This window comes from Saccopteryx bilineata, chromosome 6 (genome assembly GCF_036850765.1).
Source record: "Saccopteryx bilineata isolate mSacBil1 chromosome 6, mSacBil1_pri_phased_curated, whole genome shotgun sequence".
In the NCBI taxonomy this organism is placed as follows: Eukaryota; Metazoa; Chordata; class Mammalia; order Chiroptera; family Emballonuridae; genus Saccopteryx; species Saccopteryx bilineata.
Genome location: NC_089495.1, coordinates 174452658 through 174470422, shown reverse-complemented (window position 1 = coordinate 174470422; position 17765 = coordinate 174452658). Strand labels below are relative to the sequence as shown.

At 37.5% G+C, this 17765-nt stretch overlaps 1 protein-coding gene across 4 annotated transcripts in view; it reads left to right on the top strand.

Annotated features, from left to right (window-relative positions):
* MACROD2 (mono-ADP ribosylhydrolase 2) overlaps nucleotides 1–17765 on the top strand; it is a 2105833-nt gene that overhangs the window by 667268 nt on the left and 1420800 nt on the right. For all 4 annotated transcript variants that reach the window (XM_066237024.1, XM_066237025.1, XM_066237023.1 and 1 more), the window contains exon 5: nucleotides 11760–11876. In XM_066237024.1, the coding sequence (XP_066093121.1) occupies nucleotides 11760–11876 (117 nt within the window). The remainder of the gene's footprint in view (nucleotides 1–11759; nucleotides 11877–17765) is intronic.

Sequence of the window (17765 nt, the reverse complement as noted above, 5' to 3'; positions counted from 1 at the left end):
CATTTCCAGGTCGACGCTTTATCTTCTGCGCCACCACAGGTCAGGCTACATTTCTAACTTTTTGAGGACCCCCATACTATTTCTTGTAGTGGTTGCACCAGTCTGCATTCCCATCAACAGTGCACAAGGGCTCCCTTTTCTCCTCATCTTTGCCAACACTTGTTGTTTGTTGATTTATTGATGATTGCCATTCTGACATGTGTTAGATGACATTTTATTGTGGTTTTAATTTGCATTTCTCTGATGATTAGTGACATTGAGCATCTTTTCATATGTCTATTAGCAATCTGTATGTCCTCTTTGGAAAAGTATTTATTCAGGACCTCTGCCCATTTTTTACCTGGATTGTTTTTTGGTGTTGAGTTCTTTGAATTTCATATATATATATATATATTTTCATATATATTTCACTGGCAAGTATGTTCTCCCATTCATGGGTTGTCTTTTGTTTTCTTGATGGTTGTTCTGCTATGCAAAAATTTTAGTTTGATGTAGTCCTATTAGTTTATTTTTTTCTTTTCTTTCCCTTGCCTAAGGAAATATATCAGAAAAAATATAGCTAAGAGAAATGTCATAGATTTTACTGCCTGTGTATTCTTTTAGGAAATTTATGGTTTTGAGTTTTACACTTAAGTCTTTAATCCATTTCGGGTTTATTCTTGTATATGGTGTAAGAAGTTAGTTTAGTTTGCTAGTTTGCTTCTTTCTTTCTTTCTTTCTTTCTTTCTTTCTTTCTTTCTTTCTTTCTTTCTTTCTTTTTTTTTTTTTGTATGCTTCTGTCCAATTTTTTCAATACTATTTATTGAACAGACTGGCTTTATCCCATTGTATGTTCTTGCTTCTTTTGTCATAAATTAAATGACCATATAGGTATGGACTTACTTCTTGGCTCTCTATTTTATTTCATTGACTTAGGTGTCTGTTTTTGTGTTAGTACTATGTTGTTTTGATTACTATAGTTTTATAGTATAGTTTGAGATCAGGTAATATGAAACCTCCAACTTTGTTCTTTTTCAGGATTGCTGTGGCTATTTGGGGTCTTTTGTGGTTCCATTTAAATTTTTGGATTATTTATGCTAATTCTGTGAAAACATTATTGATATTTTAATAGAAATTGTATTGAATTTATAGATTACTTTGGGTAATATGGACATTTTTTAAAGCTTAGTTTTTTTAAATTTTATTTATTATTCATTTTAGAGAGGAGAGTTAGAGAGAGAGAGAGAGAGAGAGAGAGAGAGAGAGAGAAAGGGGGGAGGAGCAGGAAGCATCAACTCCCATATATGCCTTGACCAGGCAAGCCCGGGGTTTTGAACCGGTGACCTCAGCATTCCAGGTCAACGCTTTATCCACTGCACCACCAGAGGTCAGGCCTAATATGGACATTTTAATAAAGTTAATTCTTCTTATCCATGAACTGAACTGTTTATCCTTCTATTTATTTGTATCTCCAGCAAATTCTTTCTTCAATATCTTATAATTTTTCAACTACAGGTCTTTTACCTTCTTGGTTAAATTTATGCCATTTTTTTTATGCAATTAAAATAGGATTTTTTTTTGTTTCTCTTTTTGATAGTGCATTGTTACTGTATACAAATGCAACTGATTTCTGAATATTTATTTTGTATCCTACTAATTTACTGAATTTATTTACTAGTTTTAGTAGCTTTGGATGGAATCTTTAAGGTTCTCTATATACAATATCATGTCATCTGCAACATGACAGTTTTACTTCCTTTCTAGTTCAATGCTTTTTATTTCTTCTCATCATATTGCTGTGGCTGGGACACCCAGTATTATGTTAAATAACCCGTGGTGATGTTTGTTTTGGTTTGTCACACATGGCCTTTTTTGTGTTGGAGCATATTTTCTCTCTTTCCACTTTGCTGAGAGGTTCTACCATAAAAGGTGCTGGATTTTGTCAAATGATTTTTCTACTAACATGATCATATGATTTTGAACCTTCATTTTGTTTATAGGGAGTATTACATTAATTGATTTGCAGATATTATACTGACCTTGCATTCTATAAATAAATCCCCTTAATCATGGCATATGATCTTTTTAATGTATTGCTGAATTTGATTTGTTAATATTTTGTTGTGGGTTTTGCATCTATGTTCATCACGGATATCGGCTTATAATTTTCTTTGTAGTGTCTTTACCTGGTTTTATAATCAGGATAATGCTGGCCTCGTAAAGTGAGCTTGAGCGTCTTCCCTCCTTTTGAATATTTTAGAATAGAAGGATAGATATTAATTCTCTTTTTTGAATGTTTGGTAAAATTTACCCATGAAGCTGTCTGGTCCAGGTCTTTTGTTGGTTGGGAGTTTTTTGATTACTGCATGGTTTTATTGGTAGCAATTGGAGTGTGTTCAGATTTTCTGCTTTTTCTTGATTCAGTCTTAGAAAATTGTATATTTCTAGAAATTTATCAAAGTCTTCCAGATTGTTCAATTTGGGCATATTTTTATAGTATTTCTTATAATCCTTTGTATTTCTGTGGTGTCAGTTGTTGCTTCTTCTCTTCAATTTTTGATTTTATTTACTTGGGTTCTCTCTCTTTTTATTCTTGGTTGGTTTGGTTAAAGGTTTATTGATCTTGTTTATTTTTTTAAAGAACCAGCTCTTGGTTTCAATGATCTTTTGTATTCTTTTAGATTTTATTTTATTTATTTCTGCTGTGATATTTATTATTTCCTTCTTCCTAATCTCTTTTGGGCTTGTTTGTTGATATTTTCTAGCTCCTTTAGGTGTAAGGTGGGATTGTTTATTTGAGATTTTCTTGTGTTTTGAGGTAGGACTGTGTTGTTATACATATTCCTCTTAGGACAGCTTTCACTGTTGTCCCATAGATTTTGGGGTTTTGTTTTCCTAATTTCCTTTTTCTTAATGTATCTTTTGATTTATTCTTTGATATCATTGTTAACTCACTTACTGTTTAGCCTCCATGTGTTTGTGTGTTTTTGTTCTTACAATTGACTTCTAGTTTCATAAGTTTTTGATCAGAGAAGATGCTTATAATATGATTTCAGTATTCTTAAATTTGTTGAAATTTGTTTTGTGGCCTATCATGTAGTCTATCCTGGAAAATGTTTCATGTCAACTTGAAAAGAATGTGCATTTTGCTGCTTTGAGGTGAAATGCTCTAAACATTAATTAAATCCATGTGGTCTAATGTGTCATTTAAGGCTATAATGATTGATCTGTTGAACTTCTGTCTAAAAGATCTAGCCATTGATGTCAATCGGGTGTTAAAGAAATCTCTGTCATTTCTGATGGCAAATTTACCCCTAATTCAAACTGTCTCTGAGGATTTTCAGAGAAATATGATCTTCACTATCTAGTTTGGATCCTTTAATAGCATCTACCTTTAGTAAATCGAGTCTTATTGCTGATGGAAATGTACCTCCCTGGTGAGAACTCATGAAATCTAAGCCATTTTAAGATCACATGGCCACCAGACTGTCACATTCTAGGTTTTTCCAGCTGCCATTTCATCTTTAGAGGTATGGTTGAGACTACTCTGGTCTCTCTAATGAATATTGGCAGTTTTGCCTACCTTATCAGTTCTATTTCTATTTCTGAGTTGAAATTCTGTCAACTCAGAATTTCCTAGTAATTAATACTTTTGTAATGGTCAAAGGAAGTTTTTTATCCAGAATTTCAAGGAATATATCTAAGCTAAATTAAATACATGCCTTCAACATATAAAATGGCATTAGGCTCCAAGTTGACTTATGCTCATTAACAGAAAATACTTTCCCTGATTGCATGAGAGGTAATTTGCGGTTAATGTGATACCTCCTGAGATGCCATCAGTGACTTATGAACCTATAATCACACAAGAATTAGCTTTGTGCTCATGCTCACTAAATGGCTACTGAAGTCTGAATACTAGGTTTTAGTCTTATGCATGAAGGCGGAAGAGTGGGAAAGCCAAATAATAATAATAATAATAATAATAATAATAATAAAATTAAAAGATCTGTGTGGGTATGTCCTCTGTAATGAACTCACCTGGAAGCCCAGCCAATGTCATCTCCTTCCATGTAATTTGGTCACTGATATCTTTTTTATCTTTGAAAGAGCTGCTGATAAATATTGCTTTTAAGTTGGGCACACTGCCACTCAAATTAATGAAGGCATTTGTTAGTAGGGGAAATGAGAATTGATAATGGGTAGAAAACCAATAATCTTTGTCATAATGACTTTTTTTTCTATTTTTCTTTCTTTTCTCTTATTTTAATTTTTACATTTTTTTTTGAGAAAGAGAAAGTGAGAGAGAGCATTGATATGTGGAATGAAATACTTGGATTGGATCTTAAAATAATTTGTTTAGCCCTGAAGAGTTGGCTTGGTGGTAGAGTGTTGGCCCAGCATGTGGAAGTCCAAGGTTCAATTCTTTGTCAGGGCACACAGGAGAAGTGACCATCTGCTTCTTCACCCCCTCTTCTCTCTCTCTCTCTCTTATCCTCCGATAGCCATGGCTCAAATGGTTCAAGCAAGTTGGCCCTGGTCACTGAGGATGGCTCCATGGCCTGCCTCAGGCTCTGAAATAGCTCAGTTGCCGAGCAATGGAGCAGCGGCCCTAGATGGGCAGAGTATTGCCCCATAGGGGCCTGCCGGGTGGATCCCGGTTGGGGCACATGTGGGAGTCTGTCTCTCAGTCTCCCCACCTCTCACTTAAAAAAATTGTTTACCATGATGTTAGCATCAACTCAAAATGTCTTAATCAGAATTTGACTAGAAAATTATTCAACATGACTTTTTCTCTCTGAAGCTACTGATGAGATAGAGCTGATCAAAATTTTTTATTTAAGAAAAATTGGAGAGTCTACTGTAACTATTTCTCAGAAAAATCTTTCATCCTCACTTGGAAATCCAATTTTGACAAGAAAAACAAAAATCACTGTTGTGTACCTTATGTACCTGCACAATTAGTAAGATTTTAGATTTTAGGAAATGGACATGTCTCTTGCTTTTTAAAGATTGGTTCCTCCACTTTTGGATTAGAGATAAAGAAGCTAGGTGTGTGACCCATAGCTGAAAATTGCAGCAGGTTCTTGAACTGAGAAGGGTGTAGATGTTTATTCTATTACATTTATTATCATCTTCTCCTGGGATCATAGCCCACATCTTATTGTGAAATTGATCAGCAAGATTAGGAGGTTCATAAGAGAAGTTCATTTTTCAGTCAGCCCAAGGCCGTTTCAGATAGCTAAATTCCTCACATGTATGAAGCTCCAAGATGTGGATCTTGTCACTGCATTGTATTTTCCAACAGATATTTCTTTTCCTCCCTAAAGGAAACACTGATGCCATTCGGTACCTAACACATAAATCCTTCATGCAGGCTATAGGTGACCTCTAATGGAATCAACTCATTACCTGATTACTTCAGCTATATTGCTCTTCTTCCTCAAGAGCTTAAGACAGCTGTTTAATCTTATTCCTTTGTATCCTCACTTGGGAGTGGTTTATACCTTTGTGTCTTCTCTGACAATGATGGCTAAGTATATCAGTTAGCTCTTTCTGTGTAACAAACCACCCCGAATTTTAGTGACTTAAAACAGGAACTGTTTATATAACTAATAATTCTTTGGGTTCATCATAAGCTGGATGATTCTCATCTCAGCTGAGTTCACTTATGTGATGGTGCTGTTTCCAGGAAAGTTGGGTACTGGCTAGTCTAATATGGTCTCTGCTTGGATAGCTTGTCTTTGTTCCCTGTGGTCTCATCCTTCAGAGGCTGGCCTGGGCTTATTTATTGTACATGGGAGCTGAGCTGGGCTCCAAATCAGTGAAAAGCGTGAAAGGCCTCTTGAGGTTTAGGACTAGGGTTGACATAGAGTCGCTTCAGCCTTGTTCTGTTGGTCAAAGCAAGTTAGTCATAAGATCAGCCTGCATTCATGGGTTGGCAAAACAGATTACATCTCTTAACGGGAAGAGCTGTAGAGTCACAATGTCAAGGGTATGGATACAAAGATGGGAATAATTATAACAATTACTGTAGGGGAGAGATCTACCCCACCCAGATTCTTTCAATACTTAGGCAGGCGCTGCACAAGCTAAGTATTGAACAAAGGTTCCTTCATTCAGTTATCACAAGAGCCCTACAAAGTAGGTACTAATATTGTACCCATTATGTAGATGCAGAAACTCTTAGTGACGTAGGCTGGCAGTTTGCTTCTGTATCACTCTTAGTCACCACGCCTGTTGGCACCATGTTTTTTTTTTATTGTGCATTTTTTTGGTACATATTTTTTATGTACACGTTTATGTGTATGTGTGTGTTTACTTATGAATTATATACAAATAGTACTGTCAGTCTATATGTTAAATATTAGTACATGTAAACTTTATAAATTATAAATATCAATAAAAGTTTAAATATATTCTTCCATCCCCTGTAGGGACATCCTGTAGCCTTACTATGGAGACCATGCACCAGGGACCTGTTCTTGCCCAAGGCATTTCATAATTAACACATCTTTGAGTAAAGCAGTGTTTAATCAAAATTCTGCTTGCTACTGAAGTTCACCTCTAGTTCTAGTTAATCTTTCCTGTTCGAAGTGCAAACTGTCGAGGGCAGGGACAGTTTGGATATGTGATTAGAACAAGTAGGTGAAGATGAGGACATGATTCTAATGAATTTAAAGGTGGTCTTCTTGTATCCAGTGAATGCTCAGATTATCACCCCCTTATACAGACTAACTACTCACCAGTTTCTAGAGCTTTGATAAGAAAGCAAGAAAGCAAAATTCCTATTTGGCAGTGCGCAGCCATATTATCTGTGGAAATGATTAAATGCAGATTCTGGGTCCCACTGCTGGAGGGATGATCTCTGTGTATTTAGGGTTGGGTATAGGAATCCACACTCTGTCAGGCTTCCCGTCTGGTACTGACCTCACTTTGAGAGCCATGAAACTCCAGTTATATCTGCCACTTAACAAGTGGATGAACTGAGCTAACTTTTCTTGCACTTGTTGAGTTTCTTCAGCTATAAAGAGGGAAAAGTAATAAAGTTCAAGACTAACTTGCAAAATTGTTTCAAGAATTAACTATGTGGTAATTTTGTCAACAGGCTTTGTGAAATGTAAAACATTAACAGGTGCATATTCCCGAAAGATTTGTCTATCTATTAAAAGATGTGTTCTCTATACTGAAGTAGCTTCTGTATTGCTGATTATCTTTTATTTTGGTGAAAACAAGCTCCTGAGCCTTTCTGTCCTATTTACTTAGCTCTCAATGGGGAAGACCATGGTTTCCTTTCTTTTTCTTTTTCCTTTTAGTTTTTTTTAGAACAGAGACTGTAAGTTTAGGAACACATGAGCTCTGACCCCATCTCCTCCCTGATCTTGCACTAATTTCCTAACTTTTACTTTTTTATTACTTAAGTATCCATAGATTCTACCCAAAAATTTTATTTTATTTTATTTTTTTTAAAACATTTTTATGTTACATTTTTTGTTATGCTTTTTATTTATTTTTATTCATTTTTAGAGAGGACAGAGAGAGGGAGAGAGACAGAGAGAGAGAGAAGGGGGGAGGAGCTGGAAGCATCAATTCCCATATGTGCCTTGACCAGGCAAGCCCAGGGTTTCGAACCGGCGACCTCAGCATTTCCAGGTCGATGCTTTATCCACTGCGCCACCACAGGTCAGGCTCTACCCCAAAATTTTATGATTATTAAATATAATAGCGTAACCAACATTTATTCGATACTTGCAACATGCGAGGCATTATTCAAAGTGTCATATAATAACTAATGTTATTTATAAAAATTCTATAATTTTTCAATAAAGGCCCTGGAGGTACCTGTTTTACAAATGAGGAAAATCAAAGTACAGGGAGCGGAAACAGTGGCACGAAGACTCGAACCTCTTCCTCTAACCCCAGAACTGTCCCCCTTCCACTTCCAACACTGCCTCTTATAAAGAGGAAGCTTGAAATTTACTTAGCACACCAGAAGGCACTCGGCAAATCCTCAAAAGACGTGATGTATCATTATCATTATTTGATGCCCTTACAGCTTCTTTCAGAATGCTTTGTTCAAGGTAGTTTAATAAATTTATGTTGATTTGATTTGGAAAGAACTCTGTTGTATCCTCTTGGGCTTTTAAGAGATATATTCAATGAAAGAGCCTCTTATTTTTCAGGCTAATATGATTTGTGCGGCACTTTTAGATTAAGTTACTGTCTTTTATTTACAGAAGAAGATTAAATGAATGCATGCACATCTAAGAACTTCAAAATCCCCCATGCTAAAAACTGTTTGGAAAAATTGTCTTTGTAAGACAAGGAAGAGAGCTTCATTGGTCCAACTTCTAAAATAGCTGGATTTCACTAAATGTTGCTTTTATGATTTTTTCAAAAATATGTAGCTAGCATGCTTACCTGGCTCTATTTTGGCTAGCTCTTACACTCTCTGGTCCACCGTGGCTGACTATTTCTAGTCAGTGCTTTGTGGCTTGTTTTTTGCTCTGCCGTTTTCAGGATTTATTTATTTGTTTGTTTATAAAATGGGGGGCTTTTCCTGAAGAATACAGGTTGGAATCAGGGACTGAAATAAATCTTAGGTCAGAAAAATCAATGTGATTGCATGTTCCATCTCTATCCTCTTTATTTTAACTGTTGAGTGACAAAAGACTATCCCATAAAACTATTCTAAGACTCTAAACCTCAAGTAATACTGACAAAAGAGAAGAAGAGTTTTCCCTCAAGCACAGCTGGAACCCATCTTTCTGCTCGACTCTTAGGCACTCTGATTCTCTGGGCTACAGTGTGTGGCAACTTTAAGAAGATGGCCCAACGGCTAGACTGGAGCCTGCGGAATGTATCTTTGTGAGATACCAGGAGGGAACAGGCAGGGAATTAGAGGCCCTTGCTTTAGTTAACCAACTGCCTGCCAGCATTTGTCGCTGTCAGGAAGGTAATGATAGGTGTGGCAGTACAGCAGAAAGCCTGTTTTGGGAGTAGAGGCAGCCAGATGGCTCGTCGCCCTCTGAGTGACCCCGTGTTCGCTCGGTCGCCCGCTGACCGCAGCCACAGAGAGTGTGTAGGCAGTCCCCAGCCTTTTTCTGCGGTTGGTCAGGTTTTGCTCACGTGGAGAAGGAACAACTATTTGACTAAATAGGTCAGGCTGGGGTTGGTGTTCCCTGAGTGCTCAGAGTCTAGCATGATTAAGGCTCAGTGGCATACATAAGGGAAGGAGCTTGGCAAAGGTGGTATAGTGTGTTTATTCTGGTAGTAAAAGCTGAATTTTTTGTATAAACATTTAAAAAGCAGCAGTTTTCAAGCTGCTCCTTTTCCCCATCTCTTATATGAAGTTTGGAGTTACATAACAGGCCAAGCTCACCTATGGTGATTGACAGCTGGGTACTAAGAAGGGAAATTAGACATAGAAAGGGCACAAGAGAGTTTTGGGGTTGACGGAAACACTGCATCTTTATTGGCGTCATGGTTACTTGAGAATATACAGTGTGTCCGTAAAGTCATGGTGTATTTTTGACCGGTCACAGGAAAGCAACAAAAGACAATAGAAATGTGAAATCTGCACCAAATAAAAGGAAAACCCTCCCAGTTTCATACCTATTCAGTGCAGTTTGATGTGGGCTCATGCACAAATTTTTTTAGGGCTCCTTAGGTAGCTATCCCGTATAGCCTCTACAGACTCGTCACTGACTGATGGCCTACCAGAACGGGGTTTCTCCACCAAACTGCCGGTTTCCTTCAACTGCTTATCCCACCGAGTAATGTTATTCCTATGTGGTGGCGCTTCGTTATAAACGCGCCAATATTCACATTGCACTTTGGTCACAGATTCAAATTTAGCGAGCCACAGAACACAGTGAACTTTCCTCTGTACCGTCCACAGAGGACGTGGCTGCTCTGCTGTATACACGGTGTTACGTCATCATCTGCGCATGCGCACATGCTGCCACATCATCCTACAGAAACTGGGAGGGTTTTCCTTTTATTTGATACAGATTTCACATTTCTATCGTCTTTTGTTGCTTTCCTGTGACCGGTCAAAAGTGCACCATGACTTTACGGACACACTGTACACTTTTGTTAAAATTCATCAAAACTGAAAAATCTGTGCATAGGAGTATATGTAAGTTATAGCTCATAAATAGAATTGATGGGAATTAAAAATTAATATCATATAGTGGTTCAACGTGCCACATGCAGGAACAGAGGCAAGATGCCTGGATTTAGTTACGGAAGGCAATGCATTATAATGATTAAGAGCAAGGTTGCTGCACCAGACAAGCCTGAAGTTTTGAATCAAGTTGTCAATATTTTGTGAATGTGGGCAAGTAACTAAGCTCTTCCAAGCTCCTATAAAAGGAAGATAATAAAGTCAGTATCTCCCTCATAAGGTTCTCCTCATTATAGTGCCTGGCACAGAGATATACTCAATACATTTAAACTATAGTCATTATCATTAAATAGCTCTTCTGCCAGACTTTCAGCAGTAAGGAATGCTGATATAACATGAAGATTTTGAGAACTGGATATCTAAAAACTGCATTAGGCTACAATCTGAATAATGTAGACAATATTTGACAGCATATGATTAAGTATACTAGCGAATTCTATTTTAACTAAATATCCATTTCAAACTAAGTAACTCATTATTTCTCAGCCAAGAAAATACGTTCACTTGAAAATACTTGAAGTTCTTGTAAAAAAGAAAATTAAACATAGATAAATCAGGGCCTAATTTTTTTGTAATATTCTCACCCTCTGTTTCCCATCCAATAATCACTTTTTACATTTTGGTATATATTTTTCCAATATCTCTATATGTTTTTATGTATAAATGTATATATATTGTGTATATGTCTGCATTCACCCCAATTCCATCATTTAAAGTTTTCATTTCCGATGGCAGCCAGTTTGTGTTTTCAAAAGGTGTGAAGGCCAGACGTGCAGGGGACCAGGATGGGAGGCCAGAGAGCCACCGGGAGGCCTGAGCTTGGGGAAGGGCAGAAAGCCTGTTCATTTCACAGACCTAGAGCAGCCACTGCCCAACTGTCTTAGTCCTTGTCAGCTGAGTAAGGGTGGTATTATGAGTGGTTATCAAGACCTAACCTCCCCTGGCCCATCATCTGGCAGCCTGTTAGATACCCTGGAGAAACAGAACAGTATTTGTGTCACACTGTTGCGGGGAGGAGGAGGAACTTGGGTCTGGTTCTCACTTTGATTGACTTTAACTTTACTGTCTCAGTTTCGGGTGTGTACAGATGTTCTACAGTGCTTTCTCGCTTTCTTCTCGACCATTATTATGTCTGAAGCCTGTGGCATTTTGGAGGCAACCCTTACCAGCTCAGAGGTAGAACTGTTAGCATTTCTTCCTGATCTGTGTTCAGTGACATAGAGTGGACCGTTTGAAGTGGACACAATGGGAATAATTGGACGATGGGAAATTGTGAAATGCTACAAATAAGAGACTCCTCCACTCAAGAGGATGGGTTTTTTTTAAACATTTAATAGCACACTAGTTCTAAAATCCTCCTTTCTACTTTTGCTCACCACTCGCTCACACACACACACACACACACACACACTCACACAGGTGGGAAAGGGGAGAATGTAGTGTTTAACGGATTGGACACCATCGGTTTTCTTCCATGAGCTAAGTTGATTTCCAATAGGAACAAACTGAATACATTTTCTTTCTTATCTCAAGTTTTGGCTTTATTTCCCAAAGGCAAAAAAATGAACTAACTTTCTTCTCTCCCCTCCAGTGGATGGCTGTATTCACAGAGCAGCCGGCCCCTGCTTGCTAGCTGAATGTCGTAACCTGAATGGCTGTGATACAGGACATGCGAAAATCACATGTGGCTATGACCTGCCTGCAAAATGTGAGTACAGTTCCATGGACACAGTGTCCAATCTGATGAGCGTTCTGACTTGGTTGTATTTCTCAGGCATGTAAGACGTGAGGAAATGGTAGTGGTGGCATTGAATCAGATGTACTTATTATTAAGATTCTGTACCTGGTAATGAAATGTGTTTTCCAGATATCTATACGTATGTTGTTTAGCTGTAGGTGTGGGTTTTTTTTGTTGTTGTTGTTGTTCAGATTTTCGACAAAGTGTCTCTGAAACTGAGAAAAAAAAATTTGGAGCAAAAAAATATATTGTAGTATTTAAGTGTCGTGGAGTGACAGCTTCTGGAAACGATGCCAATTTCTTATTCCTTGTTCAGGTTTCCTGATTGTGGATGTGTTTAGAGCAAAGAGATCAAAGTGATGCATTGTGTTCTCAGCTGCCATGTAAAGGCTGATTGGCAATTACAGCCCAGGCATCTGTCACACTTGGCTTTCGGGAAACGCCAGTGGAATGTGGTTGTCAGTGTGAGAATGCATTTGCTCTTTGAATGTGGAATGGTCAAAATTTCCATTATATTTGAATAGGGAGAAGTACTACATTTGATTAACCTTGTTGTTTAGTCATCTAGCCAGCTGGGGAGGGTGGTGTGGAATAAGAACACTAAGAAGGAAACTGGTTAAAGGCACACATATCTTTTTAAATCTCCAAACTGTTAGAGCCCAGGGGCTGCAGGTGGAGGGTTGCATTGCACAGGTAAGGGGTGCATTGATCCAGAAATTGAGGCATCAATTAAATTTTTATTCCATGTACCTGCTTCTTATGACACTGCCTGGATCTGGGAACACATTTTATATAAAAGTGAAGCTGGTGGTTGTTTAGCAGTGGAGAAAAAAATGTGACTAAAAATTTATAACACAATCTGTAGGATACTCTTTGGGCTCTGTATGGAGAGGTCGTGTGAGAATGAATTTCCCGTAGATATGTGCGACGAGAGAGATGGTGCTGTATTCCAAAGATTACTTTAAAATATGTTTACATGTGATGGTCTTTAGTAAATAGTAATAAGTAAAATGGTATTTTTCTTTATAAATGTTGTAATACTGTATTCTATATTCCGCACGGTGGGTGCTAATGAAAGTATATCAACTATGGTCTGTTTAATTTTCCCTTTAATGACTTCTCATTTTTCTTTCTTGGTTAGTGTCTTTACCTTCTGTAGAAGAGTCAAATCATGTGCCAAATGGCCCTCACTCCTACCTGGGATATATATGATATTTATGTCAAATAAGGTCTTTGCTGTGCAATGGTGTTTAGAGCAGTTCTCCCTGTGACTCAGAGAGCCTGAGTGTGTTCAAGGTAATTTCATTATGTGGCCCAATGCTTATACATACTGGTCACTCTTCCTTCTTAGCACCTCTGTGGTATAGCTAACCGACACTGCCCTGAGAGTAAGCTGATTATTGATTGTTTTCAGACTTGTATCTGCCCACAAACCAGGAGCAAGACCTGAGCTGTGGATTCACTACTTTTTTATATATATTCAAAAACATATCAAAAAAATCTTCAGCTTTGAGGTTTCTGTGGACAGATAATCTCAGAATCACTAAATATGACCAAATAAAATGGTGGCTCTAGTGTATGAATTGGCACTATGATTATTTAGTTTAATGCTCTTGCTCTTGTGTGGCCTCTTTCTAAATGACTCATGTGCTTTAGTTCAGGGTTATTGAATAGTCAAACAGTACCAGGCACCGAGGTACAAAGATCAGTTATACCAGTACACATGCTTGAGGAAGTGCATGAGTGAGTCATAGCCTAGAGCTAAGGTGTGGCTTTCCTGGGTGTCCCAGGGCAAGTGAGTCTGCGAGACAAGAAACCTAGACATGAAAAGTCAACAGGACTCGAGACAGAGTCCAAGTGAGCTGAGATACTGACACACATTTAAGTCACTGCACACAATAGAAACAGACTAGAATGACAGTGCCACCTCCGACAGTCACACACATGGACTCTTTGTGAATGCGTCTTAGTATTTTTTATATGTAGAAAGATTTGAAAATTTATATTAAAACACAAAGAAGAGCAAAAAAGCAATATGAAAATGAGTAATAATAGGTTACATTTATATGCCACTTTATCGTATGTCACAGTACTTTCCCAAGCCCTTATATTTTAAATGACATTTTATAAACATTGTATGTGTTCATTTTCCTTTTTCCTCTCCCTGAGAGATGTTTTTCTTTCTCATCAATTTGGTTCATCCATTTCAGAGTCATTAACCATCCACAGATGTGCTTTTGTAGCGAGAGAATGAAAGGGAGCTCATTACATACTGTTTGGGTCATTTTCCCTCCATATTTAGTGATTCCATGACAGTTTGACAGCAGGGACTAGCTCCTATCTGTCCTCTACAACAGTGGGTTTACCTTTATGGGGGTACTAAAGCCAGTCACACAGTCATGGGTGATAATATCTTTATGCATCAGTAATTTGTTTGGAAAATGCTACTGTTTGGGTTACAGACAAACTTGGTAATTTTGGACCACTTTTTTTTTTCTTGCTAAATTGATCTATTCATAAGTTATTTTATTTGAATTAAATATACTTATAGTCTATGTTTTGTGACTCATCCTGATTGGTGGAATGATAAGCTCTGATATTTAGTTTATGGCTTGAGTGTTTTGAGTAACTTCCTTTGATGAAAAATATCCAATCTTTCTTTTCAAAAGTAATCTGAAGAGTGAAAGAATATTGGCCAATATTTCATTGAAGGCTATTGCTAAGGAAATGACTTGGAATTAGACTAAGCACTGTTTATATCATTGGAACTTTCAGAATTTTCTCTTCTGCAATATTAGAGATTTGGGGGCTCAAAATAAAACTTAGATTTCTATAGATTTTTAGAAGCTTGTCAATATGTGGGATGTTTCTACTTATACAATCATCATTCTCATCATAGGGTCAGCTTCATGTAGGAGAGGTTTGTTTATTTCAGTCACAGTTATAGTGTCAATATCTATCATAGTATCTCCTAAATATATGCTGAATTGTTGTGAATGAATGGGTGATCAAATCAATGTGTGGTTGCAGACCTTTACACCTGGAGAATAGTTTTTTGTTGCCTTCACTTCTAATTATTTCCCCCTTGCAATCTATTCTGCCCAGTGGTGGTAGGTTAATATTCCCAAATCCAGAGTCCTTATCATTCTCTACAACAGTGGTAGTCAACCTGATCCCTATTGCCCACTAGTGGGCGTTCCAGCTTTTATGGTGGATGGTAGCAGAGCAACCAAAGTATAAATAAAAAGATAGATTTAACTATAGTAAGTTGTTTTATAAAGATTTATTCTGCCAAACTTAGCAAAAATCTGACATAAAGTACTTGGTAAGTAATTATTATGATATGCTTTAACTTGGTGTAACTCTGCTTTATAAATTTTATAAAGTAAAGTTACTTCCCTACTTTATAAATCACCATTACTGTGGAACTGGTGGGTGGTTAGAAAATTTTACTACTAACAGAGATACAAAAGTGGGCGGTAGGTATAAAAAGGTTGACGACCCCTGGTCTACAAGGTTCCAAGTGATGCGATCCCCTTACCTCTCTGACATCATCTTCTGTCCTCTCCCTTGTGCACAAAGGCTGCTTTGCTGATCTTTACTGCCCTTGTATTAGCAGTGCCTCTGCCTGGAATTCTATTGTAGATACCCACATGACTTACTTCATCGCCTACTTCAAACCCTGATCAACTTGTTTATAATTGCTTTTCTGCTATATTTTTCATTGCGTATATAGCATATAACTTAAATATACTGTATCATTTACTTATTTATTTTGTTTATTGTCTGTCTTTCCCCCTCCATCAGAATAAGGGCAGATATTTTTTTTGCATATTTTTCATTTATTGCTCTATCCATGCAGCTTAGAGAAATATTTGACACATAATAGGGGTTCAAAAAATATTTATTGAATGAGTCAATAAAATCTAACTCTACTCCTTTCAAAATTCTTCACTAGGTTTTGCCTTGAACATTGACTAGTTAGCCTTATCTTCGGCCTTCCATGATTTACTGCCACATCTTGAACTATTTACAGCCTTTTATGTGACCTGGATTGCTCACTCAGTATGCCTGTGCATGGGGCTTGTGTTTGGGGCTCTCTAGAAAGCTCTGTCTTAGTTTCATTGCAGCTATCTTCCCGGCTCAGCTCAAATATCACTTCTGCAATAAAACAAGTCTTCCCTTATCAACTAAGCTAAAAGTGCTTTCTCTTTCCTTCAAAATCCAGGACGCTGCATGTAAACATGCCAAGGGCACTTTTCCCGGACCACTTTTTATTGTGATAGGTGTGAATGTCCCACCTTTCTAGCCTCCCCTTGTCTATAGTGGGTACTAGAGAAGCATCTGTCAAGTTAATTAATTGTTAAAGGTAAAAGACTGGTTTGATAATTAGTTGGTGGTGGGGTGATGCAGCAGAAAATGCCTACTAGTATTCCTAGGAAATGATGGAATAGTGTCAAGCATCCATTGTGTTTTTCATATAATATTTTAACATTTATTGAATTCCAAAGTCTCTTGTCTAAGAAACTTACTCTTAATGGAGTTTCTCCTAAAGGCAAAAAAAATAACAATAAAGAAACCTATCAACTTTATTCAATGATTTTCATCATAGCTCACATGAGAGTGCTTCACTTCTAGCTTTAGGGCCAAATAATCATCAAAGGCAAATGGGAAAACTATTGAACTTGTGGATGTAAAATAGTGGAATCTGGTTTTTTTTTTATTACTTCTATGTAATCGTTGGGAGACATGAAAGGATAATATTAGCATCAAACTCACAGTTTTTTGTTAATCATTTGAAAGGAAACTTTAGGGTGAGGGACCTTAGCATGATGTGTTTGAATATCATGGAGGGGTATGAATCAGGGTCCTTATTCTATCCCAGGTGCAGTAGTAATCAGATACCTACCTCAGTGGAAGGTGTCTTGGTGAAGTAAAGCACAATGACAGGCATATTTTTCAAAGCTTAAAGGGTGCTGTTGATAATAATTAGTACTTCTCTTGAGCCCTTCATCAAGAACTCATCGTACTTTGAAATGTTAGCTCATCAGCCCTTTTAAAATTTCTGTGATGAAATAACGGCAAATGATGAGATTTTCTTACAACGCAAAAAGAAATTCAGGTACAAAGAGGTTAAATTTGTTTTTCCTACTGTAAATGAACAAACAGAAACAGACTCAGATACAGAGAACAGACTGGTGGTGGCCAGAGGGGAGTGGTTGAGAAAGGTGAAGGTGCTGAGGAGCACAGCTTGGGAATTACAGAATAGTAATGGGTGTAGAGTTCAGCATAGGGAACATGGTCAATCATATTCTATAACTGTGTGTGGTGCCAGGTGGGTGCTGGACATATGGTGGGGGACACTTTGTGGGATGTGTGATTGGCAGCATTCTGTATACCTGAAACTAATACAAAATATTGTTGAATGTGAACTGCAATTGGAAAAAAAAATTTTAATTCTTTTCAATTTGTTGTTCCTAATAACAAAATAAGTCCATATTAGAGGCATGACAGTGACCAGGTGTCCCTGGGCTAGGGAGAGAGTCTATGGCAAGTGTTGTCCAAGCCTGCTGCCCGTTTTTTATAAATAAAATTTTATTAGAACACAGCCATGCTCATTGGCTCACACATTGTATGTACCTGATTTCACGTGACAGAATTGAGTAGCTGCGATGCAGAACGCGTGACTATAAAGCCTGAAGCGTTGATTATCAGGCCTCGACTCCTAGTCTGTGTCAACCCCCTCTTTATAATGGAGGAAGCTGAAACCCAGAGAGCTCCACTATTCATTGAATTTTATTGAATGGATATGACTTACTCAGATCACCATTGACAAAAATGAGACTAAAATGCCTGCTG